Here is a 25,187-nt window from a genome sequence, read left to right as displayed (position 1 = left end):
AAGGCAGTCTAGACTTCCTGAAGTGAAGGTTTAGAGGAAAATAAGCTATTGCCTTACAATACGAAAGAGTGACAGAGATTAGCTGCCTCCTGAGAGCCTCATTTTCAACACAGCAGCCAATAATTTCTCTCCCCATCTCTATACCAACTATCTTCTAGACCCTGCCTCTGGATGGATATCTATTTTAGCTCTCGCAATCACGTGACTACACCTTAGCCAATAACAGAGTCCCTAGACTAACAGTGTCCACTGGATTTGGGCAGATGACTATTTGCATTTGCAACAGAGTCCGGGGACTACTGAGGCCAATGAATTGACTTTTGTACCCTTTTGGCTTCTCTCTCCACTCTGAAGGTGCTAAGGAGGGCAGGGAGCAAACAAGGGGTGGATTATGCTAGGTCTGAAAGCAATGTAAAGGGGAATTCACTGATGATCAAAGGCTGTAAAGATAAATAAAATAAAAGTAGATATTAAAGAAATACCTGCAGTTGTAGCATTTTACTGTTGCCACTTCCAGAAAGTGGGGGCCCATTAGAACACAGAGAAACATGTTCTGAACATAAGTCAGTCGAGAAGGCAAGCAGATTTTGATCCCAGATTTAGGGAAGTTTCAACATGTACTTGTCATTTAAATAACTGGAGTTCTGCATTAAGTTAATTTGTATTTCTTACCCCCACCCCCTCGTGCACCACAGAATGAGAAAAATGAAAGACCAGGAATGAGAGACTGTGCTGACGGGAGGGTGCTGGGGCCCTGAGAGAACCTGACAAAGCCGAAGCAGTACTGGGCTGCTGAACAGCAGTGCTTCTCTCACTTCTCCTCCCGCAGCCTACCCCACTCAATGCAAACTTGTCCGCAGCCCACCAGCCAACCGCCCAAAATGATCACACGCATTTGCTTCTCTCTAAATACCTTAAATATTAAGTATGAAAGCGGTAGCCAAGTTAGTCTGTATCTCCAAAAACAACAACAAGTCCAGTGGCACCTCATAGACTAACAGATATGTTGGAGCATAAGCTTCCATGGTCAAAAACAAAACTGGGTCATTGCCCACAAAAGCTTATGCTCCAAACGATCTGCTGGTCTATAAGGTGCCACAGGACTTCTCACTGTTTTTCAGGTACAGATTAACATGGCTACTCTTCTGACACTTGTCACCCTGCAAGGCACTGTATGTGGCCCATGGAAAATGTAACTACACAGCTATGACATAAGAGACGTATATATCATGCTAAGTTCATGTCAAATATTACTTTATGTCAAAAAGTTTCAACTTTGTCCTTATTTATGGCAGGAGGAGCCCTTTTGGGTTGAGGTTGCTGACTCACAGAGCAATCAGTCCGGGGTGACACAAAGGTGAAAGTGGCCCCCAGCTGAAACCCCTCACTCCTCTTGCACTCCAGCCTGCCAGGGAAAGGAGGAAGGAAGGACTGAGGTTCAGAGCTTCCCATGGGCCAGAATAATTTACCTGGGATCAGGACCAAATAGAGTTTGTGGGCCCCCCAGGCTCTGGGGTGGGGCCAAAACTGAGGGGTTCCGCATGTGGGAGGGGGATGCCAGGGAGCATGAGAGGGATGGGGGTGCTGCATCTGGGCAGGGAAGAGGGTGAGGGTGCAAGGTCTGGGTGGGAGATCGGGTGTAGAAGCAGACTGAGGGTGGGGGGCTGGGCAGGAGGGAGGCTGCGTGAGAGGGCTCAGGTGGGGGGATATGGATGGAAGGGAGGGTACAGAAGCAAGTTGGGGTGGGGGTCTGGGCAGGAGGGAGCCGGGGGACATTCACCTGGCACCACGCTCTGCACTGTTCCCACTGGCTGCGATTCTGGCCAATGGAGCCTCCTGCGAGTAGTCTCCTGGCTGCCACTCCCCCAGCCAGGGGAAGGAGGAACAGCAGCACGTGGAGCCACTTGCTCTCCCTAGGAGCGAGCTCTGGCCTGTGAGGCTTGGGGCTTCCCCCCATGCCCACATCAGGAAGCTGGCACTGGCTCACCAACCTAGTATGATGAGGGCAGGGGGCAAGAGGGGGAGCCCCTGGAACCACCTGCAAGGTGGTCATGGACCACTAGAGGTCCCTGGACCACACTGAGAACCACTCCAGTACAGGTAAGCAGTGCTCCGACACTGTCTCCCACCAGACCTCGCGCCCTCACCCTACCAGCGCTGGTCTTCTCGAGTGTCTCCCACCCTTTCATAGAATCGCACAGTCACAGGATTCAAAGAGACCTCAGGAGATTATCAAATCCAACCACCTGCTGACAGATGGACAAATCCCAACTAAATATCCCAGTCAGGGCACTGTCAAGCCAGGGCTTAAAGATCTCTAGGGATTCAACAACCACCCTAGGTCACCCATTCCAGTGCTTCACCACCCTCCTAGTAAAATACTTTCTCCTAATATCCAACCTACACCTCCCCTTCTGTAACTTCAGTCCATTACTTCTTGTTCTGCCATCTGCCACCACTGAGAGTAGCCTCTCTCCGTCCTCTTTGGAACCTCCCTTCAGGTAATTGAAAGCTGCTATCAAATCTGCCTTCAGTTTTCTATTCTGTAGACTAAATAAGCTCAGATCCTTCAGCCTCTCCTCTTAAATCATGTGCTGCAGTGCCCGAATAACTGTTGTTGCCCTTCGCTGGACCCAATCCAATGCGTCCACACCCTTTCTGTAAGGGGGGTGGGTGGGGCAGAACCAGATGCCTTACTCCAGATGTGGCCTCACCAGTACAGAATAAAGAGGAATAATCACTTCCCCAGATTTGCTGGCAGTGTGCCTACCAATGCACCCCAATATGCTGTTAGCCCTCTTGGCTACAAAGGCACACTGTTGGCTCACACCCAGCTTCTCATCCACTGTAATCCCCAGAGCCTTTTCTGCAGAACTGCTGCTTAGCCTGATGCACGGCCTGTAGCACTGCTTGGGATTTCCCCATCCTCAGTACAGAACTTTGCACTTGCTTCTGTTGAACATCACATTTCTCTTGGTCCAATCCTCCAACTTGTCTAGGTCACTCTGGGTCCTGTTCCTACCCCCTCGCGTATCTTCTCCCCTCAGCATACTTTCAACCTTCAGACTTGCTGAGGGTGCAACCCAATCTCTCATCCGCATCACTAATACAAAATTTTGAACAAAGCCAGCCCCACAACAGACCCGTGGGGTACTCTGCTTCATACCCATCATCAACCAAACACAGAGCTATTGCTCACTACCCATAGGTCACAATGATCTAGCCAGCTTTCTATCCACCTTACACTCCATTTATCCAATCCATATTTCTTCAGATTGCTGGAAAGTGCACTATGGGAGACATATAAAAAGCTTTGCTGAAGTTGAGATATATTATGCCCACTGCCTTCCCCATGTCCACAGAGCCAGTTATTGCACCATAGAGGGCAATCAGGTTGGTGAGACGTGACTTGCCTTTGTTGACTCCCTGTTGACCTTTCCTGATCACTCACCTCCCCTGCAAGCGCATCAAAAGGGATTGATTGAGGATCCCCTCCACGGTTTTTCCAGGGATAGAGGTGAGGCTGAACAGTCTGTAGTTCCCCAGATTCTCCTTCCCTTTTGGAAAGATGGGCACCGTATTTGCCTTTTTCCAATCACCTGGGAACAAGTTTTTCAAATAATGGTCACTGGCTCTGCAATCAGATCAGCCAACTTGCTCAGCGCCCTCAGACGCATTTGATCCAGCCCTGTGGATTTGTGTATCTCTAGCTTTTCTAAATAGTTTTTATCCTGTTTTTCCTCCAGTGAGGGCCCCACCTCCTTCCCATGCTGTAAGGCAGCACTCTGGGAGCCGACCTTGTCTGTTAAGGTGCAGGTTTAAAAAAAACACTAAATACTTCAGCTTTTTCCACATCATCTCTCACTAGGTTACCTCCCTCAAGCAGCAAGGGTCCCACACCTTCCCTGATCAGCCTTTTATAGCTAACAAGCCCGTGGAAGCCTTTCTTGATCCCTTTCACATCCCTTGCTAGCTGCAACTCTAGCTGTGCTTTGGCCTTCCTGATTACTACCCTGCAGCTTGAGGAATATATTTCTACTCTTCCCTAGTCACCTGTCTAAGCTTCCACTTCATGTAAGCTTCCTTTTTGTGTTTACAGTCAAAAATTTCACTGTTAAGCCACACTGGTCTCCTACCATATTTGCTTTTTTTTTTTTTTTTTTTTAACAGCACATCAGGAATACAGCCAGCTGGCCTGGACTCCTTTCCCTCTCAGGTTCATGTCCCAGGGGATCCTGCCTTTCTGTTCCCTGAGGGGGTCAAGGCTACTTTTCTGAAGTTCAGGGTCTGTATTTTGCTGCTCTCCTTTCTTCCTTTGGTTAGGATCCTGAACTTGACCATTTCATTGTCACTGCTGCCCAGTTTTCCACTTCTTCATATGCCTGGTACAGGCCTTCTCTTCAGGTTGAAGAGTTCCATTGTTTGTTTAAATGAGACTTTAAAATTCACTGATTTTCAAATCTCTCTACTGCAACTCTTTTCCATCTGGGTATTGTGGAGGAAAGGTGGGGAAACAATCTAACCAAGCAGGGCACTGAGAAGACTGTGCAAGGTGACAACAGGAAAAGCTCCAACACAGCCCTGCAAGCTGTACAAACTCACTGGTTGACCAACGAGTAAACGGCAGGTTGCTTCTGGAGAAGTCACTTGCCCATATTCTTCCCCACTCTTTTGCAGTTCTCAGGTTGCCTGTAGGAGCACCTGGAGGCTGGCTGCACAAAGCAGACAGGGGTGCTCTATCCTTGTCCACCTGCCCTAGCAGCACATGTTCTCTGATGGAGCCAAAATATGAGAGCCAGAAGCCATCAAGTGTCAGACGCAGAAGAAAGGAAAGCTAGTAAGTGTGCACTTGAAGCACAGAATCATTGAACCCTAGACCTGGAAAAACCTCAGGAGCAAAGGACACTAGGAGATGGGCAAGGATCAGCAAATGCACTGCAAGGCAGAGTCCTGCCAAAAAAGAAAGACAGCCATGGCCCAAATCCAACTTGCCACAGCCCTGCAGCCCTCTTCCAGATAATTCGTTCAAAATGCAACATTAACTTCCCTGGACTAGATTACCACTATGTTCACACTTCTCTGAGCTTTACAAACAAGAAAGAACTTTGTTTAAGAAAAATCAATACTGCGAAAATATCTGTTATTTGTTACTACCAGGAAAAGCTGGAGACTGCCACTGAGAACAGGATAAAGCCTTTTCTGCCTGCTGACGTCTAAGAAAACTTTTCAGCCTACTTTAGGTGACTTAGGGTATCACTGCACCCACAAACACCACAGCCTCAACACATTAGTTTAAACAAAATGCATTATTTGGATTCAGTTCAAGATCTAATCTAGATTGCTTACACTTGGCTACTCCTGCCAATATCCCTGTGCAGGGCTGTGTTATGGCATCTAAATGAGATCTGGTGCTCTGCACATTATTAACCACCTCAAGAATGCGGAGGGAACACATTAGAACAAGGAGGCTTGGATTCAGGAATATTGGCTTCTACCTGAACTCTGCCACTGACTCGGCAGTGACCCAGTCATTTGAATTCTGTACTTAAAATTTCCTTTTGCATACTATTATATATGGGCATTGCAGGAAGCTGGGAAAACTAATTAGTTGACGTCAAATTGGGTGGGCTCACTGTAGTGGCAACACAGCGAATTTCCCTGTGGACTCCATCTTCTTCTGCTCGAGCTTTTTTTTGGAGAGATCATTAGCCACTTGACTGCAAAGAGAAGACTCCAAAATGGGAGTGAATGCATCTGTCTACTGTATCTCCTGACAACCTGAAACAGCAGCTCACAGGCCCAAACATCCCTTACTCACGTCAGCTGGTTTTATTGCAGGGATTGGTTCCCGAGTGTTTCTGTGGTGTGGTGTGTTGTTGCTGGTGAGTACAGGGGCTGCTTGTTATAACTTCAGGTTACATACCTAAATAACGCAACTTATCGTGAAATGACTTATACAGGAGAAATAATATCTACAATGAATAATGTAATTAGCTTAAGATACATTACCAATACATATAATGTACCTATAACCCACAAAAAACAATATAAATAAATAAATAAACAAATAAACAAAGATAAGCCAGCTCCCCACCAGCTCCCCCATGACTTCAGGGCTAACTTTCAGGGCCCCTGCACTACAGTGCCTGCTACCCAGCCAGCCCAAAGCTCTGCTATGTTCCCGGCTTTAGGCCCCTTGGACCCTAAACGACATTAAGTGCAGCTTACAGAATCACAGGGCTGGAAGGGACCTCAGGAGGTCATCTAGTCCAGCCCCCTACTTCAAGCAGGATAAACCCCTATTAAGTCATCCCAGCCAAGACCTTGTCCAGACGGGACTTAAAAACCGCAAGGGATGGAGAATCCACCACCTCTCTAGGCAATGCATACCAATGCTTCGCCACCCACCTGGTGAAGTAGTTTTTCCTAATATCTAACCTACACCTTTCCCTCTTCAACTTCTGACCATTACTCCTTGTTCTGCCATCTGACACCACTGAGAACAGTCTCTCACCCTCCTTTTTAGAGCTCCCCTTCAGGAAGTTGAAGGCTGCTATTAAATCACCTCTAAGCCTTCTCTTCTGTAAACTAAATGAGCCCAAATCCCTCAGCCTATCCTCATAGGTCTTATGCTCCAGACCCTTCATCATTTTTGTTGCCCTTCGCTGAACGTGCTCCAGCAAATCCACATCCTTTTTATACTGGGGCGCCCAAAACTGAACACAATATTCCAGATGTGGCCTCACCAGTGCTGAATAAAGAGGAATAACTACTTCTCTAGATCTGCTTGAAATGCTCCTCCTAATGCACCCCAGTGTGCCGTTAGCTTTCTTGGCTACAAGGGCACACTGTTTACTCATATCCAGCCTTTCATCCACCATAACCCCTAGGTCCCTCCCTTTCCATCGAGCTGCTGCTGAGCCAGTCGGTCCCCGGCCTGTAACAATGTTTGGGATTCTTCCGCCCCAGGTGCAGGACTCTACACTTCTCCTTATTGAACCGGACCAGATTTCTTTTGGCCCAGTCCTCCAATTTATCCAGGTCACTCTGGATTCTCTCTCTACCCTCCAACATATCTAGCTCTCCCCCTACTTTTGTGTCATCTGCAAACTTGCTGAGGGTGCAACCCAGTCCCTAATCCAGGTCATTAATAAAGATGTTGAATAACACCGGCCCCAGAACTGAGCCTTGCGGCACTCTGCTTGAAACCAACTGCCATCCAGATATTGAGCCATTGACCACTACCCGTTGGGCCTGACCATCAAGCCAGCTTTCTATCCATTTTATAGTCCAAGGATCTAATCCATATTTCCTTAACTTATGGACAAGAATGTTGTGGGAGACCGTATCAAAAGCCTTGCTGAAGTCAAGGTATATCACATCCACTGACTTCCCCATGTCCACAGAGCTTGTAACCTCGTCATAGAAGCTAATCAGATTGGTCAGGCAGGACTTGCCCCTGGTGAATCCATGTTGGCTACTTTTGATCACTCTCCCCTTGTCCAAGTGCTTCAAAATGGATTCCCTGAGGGTTCTCTCCATTATTTTCCCAGGGATTGAGGTAAGGCTGACGAGTCTATAGTTCCCTGGATTGTCCCTCTTTCCTTTTTTAAAGATGGGCACTCCGTTTGCCTTCTTCCAGTCATCCGGTATCTCCCCCGATCTCCAGGAGTCATCAAGAATAATGGCCAAAGGTTCAGCAATGACCTCTGCCAATTCCCTCAGTACCCTGGGGTGCATTAAATCCAGACCCATGGACTTGTGCACATCTAGTTTTTCTAGATAGCTCAGAACTTGTTCCTTCCCCACAGATGGCTTCCCTCCACCTTCCCATACCGCATCATCTAGGACCATCATGGGGAAGCTGACTTATAGTTTACTTATAGTGAATCTGCTTTCCTGAATTACTTAACAATGTATATGCGAAACAACTTATAGCAAAGCGACTTATAACAAGGAGCTCCTGTATTTGCTTCCGGTTGGGGTCTGTAAGCAAGGCCAGGCCTGCCTCCCAAGGTCTATGAGACGAAGGATCATCTTCCAGCATAGACCACTGGTGATGTGCTGGAGAGATTTTAGGTGGGGGCTACTGGTGATAGCCAGTGGTGGTGTTACTTTCTCTGTTGGGCCTGTCCTATAGTAGGTGAAATCTGGGTACCTGTATGACTCCTCAGTCTGCTTCTCACTTCAACAGGTGGGTGGGTATTGTAGTTTTCAGAATGCTGGATAAAGATTTTGTGTTTGTCTCAACAAAACTACTGTCAAAGAAGTCCTCATTAGGGAACTTCTCTTCCCAGCCTGAGGGACTGAAGCACATGTGGTTTTATCTTTGAGCTAGGCTGCAGAAAATGGATTGTGTGATATGTCCCAGATGGAAGCTGGACGCATGTAAGTAAGGACAGAGTTCAGTAGGTTTCTGGCTTCGGATGACATTTATGTGACCATCACTTATTTGCACTTTTCAAAATTGCACATTTCAAAACTCACACAGTGATGTATTTCTCCACACAAGATTAGATGGTTCTCTCTACAACCTGGCAAGACTCAAGGCCAAACCTAAGATCAAGGAAGTTCTCATTAGGGAACTCCTCTTTGCAGATGATTCTGCTCCCATTGCTCATAATGAAGACACACTACAGTCACTGATGGATTCTCTGTTCAGAGCCTGCAAGTTGTTTTCCCTTGACATAAGCATGAAGAAAACTGTTGTATTCACTCAAGGTATACCTCAGTGACCCAATGTCATTCTGGATAACAACCCATTAGATGTGGTTCAGCAATTCTGTTACCTTAGATCTACTGTCACCATAAACCTCTCCATGCACGAAGAACGGAACATCAGAATCATGAAGGCAGTTACTACTTTTGGCAGACTTACAAAATGTGCATGGAATAATCCTAAACTGACAGTGAAAACAAAGACATTAATCTGTCAGGCATGTGTTTTGATATATGGTTCTGAGGCATGGACCACCTACTCGAACTAGGAGAAAAAAAAATGGACAGCTTCCAGGTTTGTTGCCTCCACAGAATTATGAATATCAACTGGCAAGGTAACGTTTCAAATGCAGATCTCCTGTCAAGATCTGGCATACCCAGCCTTATACCGATCCTCAACAGCAGAAGACTATGTTGGCTTGGTCACGTGAGAAGAATCGGCGACAAACATCTTCCCAAAGAAATCCTCTTTGATGAGCTCTCATGTGGGTTGAGAAGAAGAGACAGATCAAAGCTAAGATTCAAGGACATATGCAAAAATGCCATGAAAAGATTCAACATTGATCCAAAATCCTGGGAATCTACATCATCAGATCAAAATACCTGGCGATGACTGCTACGACAGTGCACATCACCCTTTGATAGTACATGTGCAAGCCACAGAAGAGAACTTTGTTTTAGAAAGCTCTCAGACTTGAGAATTCAGAAACAGATCAACATGCGGTTACTGCAGTCAACCGTGAAAATCCAATACTGGACGGATAAGCCATGAGAGAAGCTGCAGACTCAAACACTGCCCATAGATCCTCACCGTTGCTGCTAACCACCATCTCTAGAGATGAAAAGGGGCCATACGCTTATTTGCACTGTAGTACCCAGGAAGTGGATCACTTGTATGGGAGGGTCTAGGCGGAAGTTGATGGTGGGGTGAAAACTGCTGAAACTCAACCTTGACTGAATTGGCTCTGTTCGCTCCAGTCCTTCACGTGATAAGGTAAATCCCTTCTTTTCACGTTAGTATATATATTCATGCTTGCCTCTGTAACTTCCACTCCACACATCTGACGAAGTGGGTTTTGCCCACAAAAGCTTACACTCAAATTAATCTGTTGATCTTCAAGGCACCACTGGACTCCTCCTCCTTGTTACTGTTCATCAAGTACAATATCAGGGAAGTCTGGAAATCTAGGCCTCAACCCACTTAGTAATTTATTTTAAAAAAATTATACATGATGGGTGACCTTATCGCAGTCTAAGGTGGTTCCACACAAGATTTTCAGCCACAAGAGAAGGTAATGAACGGCCAGCCATTCAAATGGCCCCCACAAGGGTCCATCTTAATGAAAGCCAGACTGATCAAACATGTGGAAGTTCTCTGGCCTGTGCTATGCAGGTGGTCAGAACAGACTGGTCCCATCTTGGTTTGGCATCTGACATTGGCCCCGATGGTAAAATCACCAAGCCCCAGATGCTGTGAGTGCATCATTTCATGAAGCTTCAATGTTTTCTGCATTCAGCTTCCAGAAGCTTTACTGACCTTCCTCATGACACAAAGGGTCCTAGGATCCACTAAGCAAAACCCATTTGGACAACATAGAGCGGACAGAATTGTTTAAAACATTCACATAATTAAAAACAGTATGTTTGCTAGAGATCTCCCTTGGAGGACACCTTAATGCAGATCGGAAAGTTTCTCAGCCCTTATTTGAAAAGATGGTTGAAGCTTCCTTCTTCCCTTTTCTTCTAGGTATGTTTTATGAACTTGAGTTATAGAATCACAGGGCTGGAAGGGACCAGCACCCTGTCTAAAGCAGGATCCACCCCAACTAAATCATCCCAGGCAGGACTTTGTTAAGACAGGACTTAAAAACCTCAACAGATGGAGATGTCTAAGGATTGTCTTAAAGTCTGAAGCCGGTTAAATCCCCCCTCAATCAAATTTTACTTGTGTATCTGTTGTCAAATCTGCTAGTTTTAAAGTTGTCCACAGAGTCTCCAAGGAAAACAGGTAGGCAAGAGCAGCATGTCTCATGAAAGTCAAGCAGAATTTGTTCTGCAATTCCTTTCAGACCTTCTTTACACATACTATGTTGAAACTAAACTTCTCCCAGCCAGGTGAGGAAAGACGGTTGGTGCGGCAGAGAACAGGTACTATATTTTGAAGGAGGAATACATCCCTTGCACTCCAGACAGACTAGAACAGGACTTCTTAACAAAATAGGACCAGTCAGCAAGCCTTTTTGCTGGACACAGAAGACAGCCAAGAAGTGCCTCCTCCTATAGCCACCTGCTGGGAAGGAAAACCAGCTCCACTCTTCTGAGATGCCATGGAAGACCAGTTATGTAAGGTGCACTAAAGGTTTTGCACCAGTGCAGCGGTCTCCTGCCTAAAACCCAGGGTAGACAAGGTCTTAGGAAAACTTAAAGAAAGTCTCTAGTCTGCTCCCTGCAGTGGCCAGTTTGGGAAAGTTCTTCATGGTATATTCTTCAGGTCTTATCCCAAGCAGCTCCATAGTCAAGAACCATTTTGTCATAATCACTTCTTCACACTGAATTGCAACCTTCAGTTTTACGGAATCCCAGTACTGATGCATAATTAAAAGTTGTGATGAGATTTCCACTGTAAATTTAGTTTGGGTCTTTCTTCCAACCGAGAGCTTTACATTTGAAACTTCATTTGTGGGGTCTGGATCAGAAGACATTTTGGTGAAAAAAAGAGGTGAAATAGACAAGCTGTTTCTGAATTACTGAGCCTTAGAATCATTTTCAAAAACTGAATTACATCTACTTTCAGAAAGCTTTTGGAACACCACTTGAAACACAGCATCAGCCAGAAATTTCAAATCGTCCTTGACAAGACCTCAAGCACTGGACTCTAAAAAGGTAAGGTGCTGATTTTTAAGAGGTAACTAAGATGTAATTTGAAATGTCTAAACAACCTTTCAAGCCATTTTAGTGGTTTTGTCAAATGTATAGTGGACTTAAACTTTGCTGTTATACACCTGAGTTCAGTCAGCTGAATTACTCCACTGGCATACATGACAGTCTGTAACTCTATTCTCCAGAACAGTGCATAATGGCCTTAAACCAGAGTGTGGCACATTTGATGTGAATGCTACCACAGTAGAACCTCAGGAGTTCTGAACATCTCAGCAATGGAGGTTGTTTGTAAGCCTGAACAAAATGTTACAGTTGTTCTTTCAAAAATCGATAACGGAACATTGACAATATAGTTTTAAAACACTACTAAGCAGAAAAAAATGTTGCTTTTAAACATTTAAATTTAAATGAAAGAAGCTCAGAAAGTGTCCTTACTTGTTAGTTTATGTTTAACACAGTACTGTGCTAGGCTCAGAAGGCTAGCTATGTTAGTTTGTATCTTCACAAATAATACGCAGTCCTGTAGCACTTTAAAGACTAACAAATTTATTAGGTAATGAGCTTTTGCGCGTAAGACTTCAGAAGCAGTGCATCTTACCCACAAAAGCTCATTACCTAATATATTTGTTCGTCTTTAAGGAGCTACAGAATTGCTTGTTATTTGACAGTACTATAGTGTATTTGTTTGGTGGGGGGGGGGGGGGGGAGGTTGACTGTTGCTGCCTGATTGGTTCCAGGTGAGGTGTGTGGTTGGCTACTCAGTTTGTAACTCTGGTGTTCAGAGCTCTAGCGTATAATCACTGGATAACATTTCTGTTATATCAAGGCTGCATCTATACTAGCAAGTTCTTGTGAAAGGTTTTTCAAAAGAAGGGGGCTCTTTCGATAGAGCCCATGGAGCGTCTACACACAAAAAGCATTCTTTCGAAAGTAAACCAAAAGAATGTGGCTCTCCTTTCAAAATCACTCTTCTGTTCCTATTTCAGGAAGAGCACCCCCTTTCGAAAGAAAACGTGGAAACGCTCAGCAGGACCCTTCTTTCGAAAGAACTCTTCATTTTCAATCCCTGGCCCATTCTTTCGAAAGAGCTGGGGCTGTGTGAACGCTCTGTTTCGAAAGAGCAGATCACCCTTTTGATCCGCTTTTTTGTGTGTGGATGCACTCTTTCAAAAGAGATCTTCCAGAAGAGCTTCTTTTAAAAGATTTCTGTAGTGTAGACATAGCCCAAATCATAGCAAAATATGGATAACTATAAAACAGAATGGCCTATAAATTCCCATATGTTTATTTTAAAAGGATTAAGGAAATTACCAGACATGGGCAGCTGATTTGACTATGCCACATTTTTAGCATCTGGAGATTCCACTCAAGGATCACAATTTCATGGTGCCAAATGCTCAAGCAAGAGAGCTCAGAGCTTAGTGTCATAACAAGCTACAACATGTGAAAAGAAACAAAAAGACAGAAGTAATGGGGCAGAGGACTGGCCACGGTAACAGAAAATCAGCACCTCACCTGTCAACGATTATCTCGGCTTATCACTACCACATATCCCAAACATCCTAATAGGATCTGGATAGAACTCTTCAGAATGAAAGATGGGGAAAATAAGGTTCATATAGGGAAACAGATTTAAGATTATGTCTGTAAACCTGTGGTTGAATTTCTACCTGAATTCACAGATTTAACAGCATCAAAGATTCTGATCTGAAAAAAACACTGTTTTCCCTCACAAAGCCCCTCAGCCTCCCTCACCACTCCAAGGTCCCTTCTTTCAGCAATTCTACTCTAACAGCAACTGCTGCTCAGCAAGTTTTTCACCTGTTGGGAGACAAAACCAATTACAGACCTTGAAAGCCTCAGGTCTTTCCTGCCTTCCCAACCCACACACTTCAGATGTGACTTGAAAAATTAATGATTTAATTATGACGACTATTCTGGAGCTTCCTGCCTGCTGGTAGCCATCTTGCAGACAAGAGCTCTTTTGACAGTTGCAGTCCCAGGTACTTAAAACATTGCAACTGCACTGCTCTCACGCTTCAGGGTTGGCACTGCCTACACCAACAAGAAGGGCTCTTTTGCCCACCTTGCACCATCTACACTGGGGGCTGAGTCAGCATAGTTATGTCTCTCAAGGATCTTCAAAACACACTGACGTACCCCAGTGCAGACCAGCCTCGCTTCACTTAGGCACTTTGCATCTAGCTTTAAAGGTGAAACTACATCTTTTTAAAAAGTTTAACATGTTTATATTTACAAGTAAAGTCTACATTATAAAACAAAAGCAAGAAATCACTCCTCCTTTACACATCTGCCAAGACACAGCCAACCTCAGAAACATGAGTTTACCATGACACAACTAATGCCATCGCAACTCCCTGCAACATGGGCAGGGGAAAGAATAGGAGTGGTAAAGTCACCTTACAACTCTTGCTCCTTGCTGTAACTAGGTATCATGCACAAAGTCTGCCTAAAATGTTTTTTCCAGAGGTTCTGCATATTAAAATTCAAGTCTTGTCCAGCCTATTTTTCTTGGAAGCAGATACCAAAAGAGAAACCTGACTCACTACTAAGAGGTGAAGCAGTTATATGTGGACTGTTTAAAATGGTTTTATGTACCCCCCTTTTTTTTTAAAGGGGCATTTCAATTTAAGCACACAGGTCTCAAATTTATATTTACCTTCTATTGCTGAAAGTAACTTCTAAGAATCCCGTCAGAGCACAGAAAGGCTCCCTATTTGACAGTACCATAGGTAGTTATTTTTCCTGTTTATGTACTCCTTTCCAATATTCGGGGCAGATTTTTTTTTGTTTTTAAACAGGACATTAAGATAACAAACATTTCCAGGGCATTCTAAGACAAGAGGAGCTTCACATTTTAATTTGTGACATATTTCTTAAAGACGGCTGAGTAGATTTCAAGTTGACACCCAAATAAATATTTGTAGAACAGTTAATTGTTAGATTCAATACCAAATTCCCTTCAGAGAAGGACTAAATGAGCTCCCAAACTGGTGGTAACTACCAAATAAACAAATAAGGCCTGACATCCCTGATATTCTAAAGATAAAAAGAAAAATTTATATTTTAAGCCTTCTTTACGCACCAAAACCTTCAATATCTCTCTTCAGTTCACCTTTAGCACCAAACAAATAATCAGAGCCATTATCAGAGTAAGTAGTACTTTTAGCTTACTGTGTAAAGTAGCTCTGATATGACCACTGCCACAATACAGAGCAGGAACTGATTTTGGTCATAATTTAGGGGCCTCCCAAATTCACAGTCCATTTTGGTCAATTTCACTGCCAAAGGATTTTAAAAATTGTAAATATCATGGATTTCCATTTCAATCTGACAGTTCATGGTGGTGTTATTTTAGAAGCCCTGTTTCCTAAATGACTGGGAGAGGGGCAAAGTACTGCTACTCTTATTTCTGTACTGCTGCTGGCAGTGGTGCTGTCAGAGTTGGGCAGCTGGAGGGCAGTGGCTGCTGACCAGGACCCCAGCTCTGAATGTAGAGCTGCTGCCAGGAGCAGCACAAATATTAAGAATGACATGGTACTGCCACCCTTACATCTGCACTGCTGCCTGCAGAGTTGGGCTCTCAGTCAGCAGTTGCCACATTCCAGTTGCCTGGTTCTGAAGGCAGGACCACAGCTGTTAGGGAGCCATAGGGTATTACGGTATTGTATTGTCCTACATCTACCCTGCTGTTGGCCAGGCACTGCTTTTAGAGCTGGGAACCTGCTTAACAGCTGGCTGCTCTCCAGCTGCTCATGTCTGAAACCAGTGCAGAATAATGGTGGCAATAACACAGTCCCCATCCCCCAAATAACCTTGTGACCCCCTCCCCTGCAACTCCCTTTTGGCTCAGGACCCCAACTGGAGTAATGCTGGTCTCGCTTGTAAAATCTACATAGTATATAAGGTAAAAGCACACAAAAGACCAGATCTCCTGTAGGATGACCAGTTTTGAAGATCAGTGATACTTTTTTCATGACCACAAATATGGTGGGGGCTCAGTCAGAGTATTCTGTTTCCGCACTGCCAGTAGGATGGGAGACCAGCCTCCTCAATAGATGGGCACTAATGTGCAAGGGGGCTCTGAAAGGAGCTGTAACATCCACACAAATGTCTTTGCGATTTCCACAGAAGTCTTGTGAACACAAGCAGCATGGTTTTGGGTTATTATGGATGCCATGACTGTCCTTCAAGAATACATACTGTCCACCCTGCATGCCTTACAGAATAAGGATAATTGCCTCAGAAAACACATATCACAGACCATAAATGAAGTAGAAAGCAAAGGTACCCCAGAGGTACTGGGGCACTTCAAAGAGATCCAAGTGTGTTAGCCTCCTCCACAGCCTAAGACAATGGCATTCTGAGCCACTATTGGAGCAACAATCAAAGCTTCCGCAAGAGAAAAGATGATGCTGCCTTAAATTCTGATCTCTGACAGCTGACCCATGAAAAGAAGCCATTGGCTCTCCCAATACAGTGCCACATCCGCTCCACCTTTACTAAATGGTGAGAAAAATAAGGGGAAAACAAGCTCTCCTCTCCAAAATAAAGCAGTGGAGGAATCAAACACAAAGAGCGCAAAGACTCGAGGAAGATGGGGACGGCTTCTCACCAAAACATATTATTCACAAGTGCTTAATTCTGGAGACAACGGCATACGCCGACATTTTCTTCTACCAAGACTTCCAAAACTTGCTGGTTTGTCGTTGCTCCCAGATGAATTCTGCTGTTGTGTCATGGCTTGTGCAGCTGCACAGTCCAGTCTGGCAGATCAGCTGGCATTGTTAGGGTGCTATTACTAAGAGCAACTAACATGTTCCCCTGGGGCCCTTGCCTGCTGTTGCCCTGCACAGCTGCCTCAGGCAGGACAGTCTGAGTTTTAGAGCATTTAAGAACCTCTTCTCATTAATATTGCATTACAAGTGAACAGAATTGATAAATTCACTCATGCTGTCAGTTTACAAAGCCTAACATAGCTGAGAGGCATTTTACCCTAACAGAAAGGGTCGCCATATGCAGCAGTGCCCAGAACGAAAGATGCCAGAATGGCCACCTTGGAGACAAAATTGTTCTGTTTATCCAGTGCAGTGAAAGCTCTTCCTGGCTACCCCTTGATTCATCCTGGGCATACAAAAGGCCTGTCTCTGCGTGAAAAGAAGATTCAAGGTCCCTGGCCAATCAGTCTTTGGCTATGTTGGCTGTGAACAATAGTGCCAATTTTAAGAGAAGGAAACACTGACCATCGGCTAATGCCAGAGAGCAGTACCTTTAGACTGCTATCACTGAGCTAGGAGAGGACCAAACCAACAACAAGAAGTGAAAGCTTCCATACCCCATTATAATCTTTATATCACCTAGACCCCAACATTTCCCATTATTTCAGCTAATGGTACATTGGGTACTACAAGGCAGTACAATAAGGTATTTTCCACCAACCTCAATTAACATCACAAGGCCTCAACTATGCAGTCAACAAAAACAGGGTTGGGAACACCAACTGCAGACTGTCTAAAGAGAGCGGATGTTTTGTCACTGAAATAAAAAATGCGCGCTGCTGGAGAGTGGTAGGGCCGCAGTGCCCAATATACGTTCTGTTCACCCCACGCGGTGAACTTGTTGCTGTGGTGTGGCAAAATGCATTTCCGTAGAGACGGACACGTGGAGCGCCCTCCGCCCCTCCACGCACACGCCGCACCAGTTGGTGGTACAAGCACATGGCAGTAGCAGCTCCTCCTGTGCTCCAGCCCAGAGCCCTGCAGCTCCAGTGGCAGCTCTGGTGCATTGCCAGCAGTTTGTGCCGTGTGTCTGTGCGTGTTGTGTACATGCACATGCCTGACTCTGTTGGAGGGGGAGGCCATTTATTTTGAGCAGGGAGGAGGGGCGGTGATCCCTGAATTTCTACTGGACACTACTGCTGAAGGGGGTACAGATGTCTGGCCCCCAGCTCTGTCCAGCACAGGCTGTTAAATCAGTTGCCAATGACAGACCAGCCCTTCCAAAGTGAAGCCTACAGAAGCCTCCATCTTTCCTCACTGCCAGCTACTGTGCGAAAACAAGCAGGTTGGAAAGAGCATGTGAGGGGGTTACACCCCTCACAGCACAACTCCTCCACACTCACAGACAAGGGAGCCACACGCCGGAGTCCCAGCAGTCACAAAGGCCACTAAGGACCCCACGTCGCTTGCTGAGGACAGGGTCGGACACCTGCATCTGACTCCGAGCAGCAAGTGCGGCACCCAGCCACAGCGACATGGACCTGGCTGATTTCAACGGGCTAAAAGGCTCCGTGAAGGCGGGCGTGACCGGCGCTACCTACGAGCACACCCGCCCCGGGGACCGCTCCGCAGAGTGACACCCCGCGGGAAACGAAGCCGCACAGGCAGCAAACTGCCGGCCAAGCAAAGCCCGATTCCGGGTCTGCCCCGAGCTCCGGTCGGGGGCTTTAAAGGGGACAGACCGGCCCAGCACGTCACTGGCTCCCACCTCCCTCTGCCGACGCGAGTGTCGGTACCGTGGGGACGCGCCCTGCGCTTCCGGCCCGGGCCGCCGCTCCCCCTGTGCCGCGCGGGAGGCGGCTGGGAACGGCTCCGGCTGCACAACGCGAGACGAGCCGGAGCCCCCGCACCCAGCGCTGCCCCCGCGGCCCGGGCAGAGCCTGGACCCTGCACCCTGCGAGCGCCCCGCTCCCCGCGCGCCGGCTGCCAAGGGCGCAATGCTCCCCGGGGCGGCGGGCGGGCGGGCGCCGAGGCCATCGCGGCAGGGCCCGGCGAGCGGCTCCGGCCGGGCGGGGGAGGGGCTGGCACGCGGCGCGGCGCTCACCGCGATGACGTTGACGAAGGTGGTCTTGCCCGAGTACTGCAGCCCCACCAGCGTCAGCTCCATCTCCTCCTTCCAGAACAGCGCCCGGAACCAGTCCAGCAGCTTGGTGAAGAGCGCGAGCATCCTGCCGCCGCCGCCGCCTGGCCCGGCCCGGCCCGGCCCCGCTCCGCTCGGCTCCGATCGGATCGGCTCCCTCAGCGCCGCGCCGCGCCGCGCCGCGCGCCCGCCCCCGGCCCAGGGCGGAGACTGCGCGCGCCGCCGCCAGCGTCCCCTGCCGGCCCGGAGGCCCCGTCACAGCCCCGGCGCCTCCGCCGCAGCCCGCGCCGGCCTCGTCCCCCTCCCGCCTTCCCCGCCCCACACCGGGCCTATCCCCCTCCCCCCGCAGTGCCAGCCCCCCCCCCCCGCACCCACACCGGGACCTATCCCCCTCCCCCCCGCAGTGCCAGCCCCCCCCCCGCACCCACACCGGGCCTATCCCCCTCCCCCCAAAGTGCCAGCCCCCCCCCCGCACCCACACCGGGGCTTATTCCCCCTCCCCCCGCAGTGCCAGCCCCCCCCCCGCACCCACACCGGGGCTTATTCCCCCTCCCCCCGCAGTGCCAGCCCCCGCCCCCGCACCCACACCGGGCCTATCCCCCTCCCCCCGCAGTGCCAGCCCCCCCCCCCGCACCCACACCGGGGCTTATTCCCCCTCCCCCCGCAGTGCCAGCCCCCCCCCGCACCCACACCGGGGCTTATTCCCCCTCCCCCCGCAGTGCCAGCCCCCGCCCCCCGCACCCACACCGGGCCTATCCCCCTCCCCCCCGCAGTGCCAGCCCCCCCCCGCACCCACACCGGGCCTATCCCCCTCCCCCCGCAGTGCCAGCCCCCGCCCCCGCACCCACACCGGGCCTATCCCCCTCCCCCCGCAGTGCCAGCCCCCCGCCCCCCGCACCCACACCGGGCCTATCCCCCTCCCCCCGCAGTGCCAGCCCCCCCCCCCCGCACCCACACTGGGCCTATCCCCCTCCCCCCGCAGTGCCAGCCCCCCCCCCGCACCCACACCGGGCCTATCCCCCTCCCCCCGCAGTGCCAGCCCCCCCCCCGCACCCACACCGGGCCTATCCCCCTCCCCCCGCAGTGCCAGCCCCCCCCCGCACCCACACCGGGCCTATCCCCCCTCCCCCCCGCAGTGCCAGCCCCCGCCCCCGCACCCACACCGGGCCTATCCCCCTCCCCCCGCAGTGCCAGCCCCCCCCCCCGCACCCACACCGGGCCTATCCCCCTCCCCCCGCAGTGCCAGCCCCCCCCCGCACCCACACCGGGCCTATCCCCCAACCCCCTGCAGTGCCAGCCCCCCCCGCACCCACACCGGGCCTATCCCCCTCCCCCCGCAGTGCCAGCCCCCCGCACCCACACCGGGCCTATCCCCCTCCCCCCGCAGTGCCAGCCCCCCCCGCACCCACACCGGGGCTTATTCCCCCTCCCCCTGCAGTGCTAGCCCCCCCCGCACCCACACCCACACCGGGCCTATCCCCCTCCCCCCGCAGTGCCAGCCCCCCCCGCACCCACACCAGGGCCTATCCCCCTCCCCCCGCAGTGCCAGCCCCCCGCACCCACACCGGGCCTATCCCCCTCCCCCCGCAGTGCCAGCCCCCCGCACCCACACCGGGCCTATCCCCCTCCCCCCGCAGTGCCAGCCCCCCCCGCACCCACACCGGGGCTTATTCCCCCTCCCCCTGCAGTGCTAGCCCCCCCCGCACCCACACCCACACCGGGCCTATCCCCCTCCCCCCGCAGTGCCAGCCCCCCCCGCACCCACACCAGGGCCTATCCCCCTCCCCCCGCAGTGCCAGCCCCCAGCACCCACACCAGGGTCTATCCCACTGCCCCCGCAGTGCCAGCCCCCCCCACACTCACACCGGGGCTATTCCCCTCCCCTCCACAATGCCAGCCCCCCGCACCGACACCAGGGCCTATCCCCCTCCCCCTGCAGTGCCAGCCCCCCGCACCCACACCGGGCTATCCCCCTCCCCCCGCAGTGCCAGCCCCCCGCACCCACACCGGGGCCTATCCCCTTCCCCCCGCAGTGCCAGCCTGTGATGGGGTTCTGGGGTCCCCCAAGCTCTGCACCCTGTCCGCAGGCAGGAGAGTCTCTCACTCAGCAGGAAAACAGCAGGTTTATTAGCCGACAGGACACAGCATTGTACAGAGGAGTCAGTACAGCAGGCAGAGACAGCCAGTCCAATCCATGTTGGGGAGAGGAGGCCCCGAGAGGCCCCCAGAGCTGGGGCCTGGCCCCCTCCTTTGTCTCTCTCTCTCCCAGCCCAGACTAACTGCTTTCAACTCCCAGTTCCAATTCAAACCCCTCAGGCTCCACCTCCTCCTTTGTCTGCAGTACAAAGGTGTTACCTGGTCATCAGGGTTACCCTCAGCAGGAGCCCCCCACCCTCTGTGAGCCACACACACACAGGTATCCCCCACTCCATCACACAGCCCCCCACACCCACACCAGGGCCTATTCCCCTTCCCCCCGCAATGCCAGCCCCCCCCCCCCCCCCCGCACCGGGGCTATCCCCCTCCCTCCGCAATGCCAGCCCCCACCACCCACACTGGGGCCTATCCTGTCCCCCCGGCACTCACACCAGGGCTATTTCCCTCCCCTCCACAATGCCAGCCCCCCGCACCCACACCAGGGCCTATCCCCCTCCCCCTGCAATGCCAGCCCCCCACACCCACTCTGGGGCTATTTCCCCCAATGACAGGCATTCCCCCCTGCATCCACACCAGCACCTCGTCCCTCTCCCCTGCAATGCCAGCCCACCCCCCCCATACACACCAGGAGCTAACCCTCTGCAATATCAGGCTTCCCCTCCCACACAGCAGCACCTAACCCCCCATGTCAGCCTCCCCCCACACACACCAGGGCCTAAGCCCCTAAATCCTAAGCCCCCCCACATACACAAGGGCTAAGCCTTACCTCACTGCCCCACAATGGCAGACATAACCCCCCCTCCCACTCACACATGCGCAGGGCCTAGCTCCCTTCCCCCAATACTAGGCTTGTCCCCTCTCACACACTAACCCTCCCCGCATGCACACGTAGGGCCTAAGCCATCCCCAGTGCAAGGCCTGGCCCCTCCTGACATGGCTGGGCATGCCCCCACCCCAGGCCCAACCCCCTTCCTCAGCCTGTCCTCCTCACACACACACATCCCTTCAAGTAACCAAGGTCTACGTATACAACATTTCACTGCATTGCTTTTAGTTCAGGTGCCCATGTCCTGCCGGGCTTGGGCTCTGCAAGTTACACCCTACCCGCCTCTTTAGTGAGAATCTCTGCCAGGCAACTGAACCAGAGAAAACTGGATGCTGAATATCAGTGCAGGGCATGGCCAGGTGCTGAAGTCGGGCAAATACCACAGAAACTCCCTGAGGGAACAAACAGAGACAGTGTTTAAATGGGCGGGGGACACCCAAGTTAGGAACTTCAGTCCCCTTAGTGTCACCCAGTGCTGACTTCTGCAGAGGGATGGCTCTGATTTTAGTTTTTTTAGCTGCCAAGTCAGGGAGCAGTAAGATGCGAGTCATTAGGTCACTGTGGAAACAAATGGATGCTGCAAGGGGTTGAGAATCAGACCTGGCTTGACCTGGAGTAAATTATTTGCCCATGTTTTTCAGAGAGTGGGTGTTCAGGACCACACTTCCCTTGTAACAATGAAGCTGAGGCCCCCAAATCTGAAGCCATTTTGGGGATACTCGAGTGGGGTATTTATTACCTCTCTGCACTGTTGTGGGTTATTTAACTGCCTGTACAGTCCACATCAGTGCGGTGAGTGAGCTCTGAAGTTTCTGTACTTCATAAGGATGGTGGTGTGATTCTGAGCGCTTTACATTCTGTGAACCTCAATGGAAGGTGCGAGGGAAATGCAGAAATGATTTAATATGGGAACAACTCCAGCTCATACTTGTTCTGCCCCCTGAGAGACTGTCTCCTTATGCTGTTCTGAGCCCACAAGGGGTATGTAAGATAAACAGGAATCATTTGAGCAGAAGTTTATTTACTACTTCAACAAAGAACTTAAATGCCAGGGCAACTGGACTTCCTCGGCAAATTAGTGCTAAGGATTTTCTCTGTAAATTGATGGCTGCAAAAAGCATTTACACTAGTATTTGTTCTTTTGGTAGACCATGAAAACTGCAAACCAGACCTAGCATCTCACATGCAACAGTGTAATTTCCACTCTCTCACTTCTCACACTAGAAAAAAATCCCTCTAGCCAGCAACCCCTGGCAGCCCATAGGCCAGCCCAAACAAGGGAGACTTCTTAGACAAGCTATTGACTGATGCTTAAATGTGGGTGGGCTTATAATTCAGGCTGGGTAATCAAAAGGCCCTTCCTCCCTTAGTTGCGACTGCAAAAAGACTCTGGTCCATTCTAGCCATCAAGCTGTCCTGAATTCATTTCTGCCATACCAGAGCTAGCTAGCTGTCTGAAAGACAAGTATGCGCTCACTGAAGAAACTTAGTTGTCAGTATTTGCATCACTATGATTACCTTGATTATCTTTTTCTGATCTGTCCTCCTTGCTTACTGTTTTTGGTTCTCTGTGTCTTAAATATTGAGTTTGTTCTGGTCTGGCTATGGTCTGAAGAAGTGGATCTGTCCCACAAAAGCTCACCTAATAAATTATTTTGCTAGTCTGTAAAGTGCTACCTGACTGCTTTTTGTTTTGATAGCGTATAGGCTAGCACGGCTTCCTCTCTGTTACTATGTGGATTCTATTGTGCCCACTCTAGGTAAGTTTGCAAAACCATTTCCATTAGGTGGTGGCTGTCACTATGAAGCTGCCTTTGTTTCTGGAGCAGCAGCCATTTTCTTTTCAGAGTTGCTCCTACCAGTGAAAGACGGAAATTCCTGTGCTTCCCATGGAGCCCTTAAAGAAGTAGTTTTGGTCTGATTTGAATGCACCACTGTAGCTCCTTCGCATGCCGTGAAAAAAGTCACACATTTTGGTCAAAACTTTCTAGTGGGAGTTTCTGCCTGAAGAGGAACTTAGTTTGGAAGAAATTAGCAAAATCTTTTTGAACCTCATAAATGCACATGGGTAGTAAAGAGACCATCTTTGTACCACATTTCAGATTCCATAGCTGAAGAGCTAAGATCCTGATACTGTATTATACTGGATTCTGGCCCAGTTTTTGTTCAAAATCTTTAACATAAAATTACAAAAACAGGGCCCCAAGCATTTCATTCTAAGTGAGCCAGGCATGGTCCATTTCCACAACGGCTCGTTGAAGTTAGTCAGTATAATCCTTGGGTGTGAAAGAAGTAATCTTGAATTATAGCATCATAATTCATTGGAGAGGTGCCTAAAATTTTGCTTTTTAGTTGAAAAAGAGATAACGAATCTTCCTTAGCCCAGTTCAAGAAAAGGTCTAACGTGTCAGCATGAAAACAAAAAAGCAGTCAAGAAGCACTTTAAAGACTAACAGGTCTGAAGAATAGTAACAGAGAGGAAGCCGTGCTAGTCTATACACTATCAAAACAAAAAGAAGAAGTGGGTCTGAAGAAGTGAGGCTGTCCCACGAAAGCTCACCTAATAAACTATTTTGCTAGTCTTTAAAGTGCTACTTTACTGCTTTTTGTTTAGGTCTGAAGAAGTGGGTCTGCCCCACGAAAGCTCACCTCATAAATTCTTTTGTTAATCTTTAAAGTGCTACTTGACTGCTTTTTTGTTTTGATAGTATATAGACTAGTACGGCTCCCTCTCCGTTACATGTCAGCATGAGTGATGATGTCTACCCTTCACAGGTGCCAATCTGAGCCCATATAATTATAATTGTGCCAATATATGTATAGCAAACCCACAATATATGCAATTTCAACTTGCTTTTAACTTGTGTTAATGGGAGTCGAAGTCCTGGGGTTCCCAGGGGCTGGTGGTAGCAAAGTTCCTCTGCCAGCTCCCTGCTCCAGCCCCTGGCTCCTCCAGCTGGGGGATGCTGTGGAGAAGCCACTCTACCATGGCTGTCTGCCCACCCACTCAGCTGGGGGAAGCCAGGCAGGCAGACGGCCATGCCATTGCAGCTTCTCCCCAGCTCCCGACCATGGTGGGAGCCAGGAAACTGACCAGTGCTGTTCTGTTTCCCAGCTCCCCATGACTTGCATGAAATTTGAGTCCTGAGGTTGCCCAGGAACGCAGCCCTCGCATAACTCAGGGGTCTACTGTATTGTTTATTTGTCCCTTCATGTCTCAAAGCCATATAGGAATGTACCCGCAGAAAACACCTACCAGAAGGTGCCCCAGCCATTCCTAAAGACTAGGACCTGGAATTTAGCTTATCTTCTACAAGAGAAAACTTATGTAATCTTTTAGATGATTGGCTTATTTGTGCTCATTATATCTTGGCACTAGCATTTGTCCAGGAGTCTTCAGGAACGCCCAGCTCCTTTGCTTCCCTCTGCCCATTGGCACCCTATATAATTCATTGTAATCAACTGTTTGTCAGTTTCATTGAGCCTAACAAGAGAAGTGACACTCCACCAGCTGTGCATAATAAAGGCCTCATGTTTGGGAGTATGGAAGGAACAAAAAGTCTGACACCATGTACATTCAATCACAATGACTCGAGGGCTGTTTTATTTGTAACAATTACCAAGATTGTTATAATGGCAAAGTGACATTCTTCATACCACAAGCTGCCATTCTGGGTTCCTCTGAAGGGCAGGATCCCACATTGCACTTGTCCAGGCTGCGTCCATC

The 25,187-nt window shown here is 49.3% G+C and overlaps 1 protein-coding gene across 1 annotated transcript in view; it reads right to left on the bottom strand.

Annotated features, from left to right (window-relative positions):
• ARL8A (ARF like GTPase 8A) overlaps window positions 1–18,655 on the bottom strand; it is a 62,930-nt gene extending 44,275 nt beyond the window's left edge. Inside the window, exon 1 of the mRNA XM_074977668.1 lies at window positions 18,442–18,655. Within this exon, the coding sequence (XP_074833769.1) occupies window positions 18,442–18,564 (123 nt within the window). The 5' untranslated portion in view covers window positions 18,565–18,655. The remainder of the gene's footprint in view (window positions 1–18,441) is intronic.
• Window positions 18,656–25,187: the final 6,532 nt, after the last annotated feature.

This window comes from Carettochelys insculpta, chromosome 26 (genome assembly GCF_033958435.1).
Source record: "Carettochelys insculpta isolate YL-2023 chromosome 26, ASM3395843v1, whole genome shotgun sequence".
Taxonomy (NCBI): domain Eukaryota; kingdom Metazoa; phylum Chordata; order Testudines; family Carettochelyidae; genus Carettochelys; species Carettochelys insculpta.
Note: the sequence above shows the minus strand (reverse complement) of the source record. Positions and strands in the feature narration are given on the sequence as shown.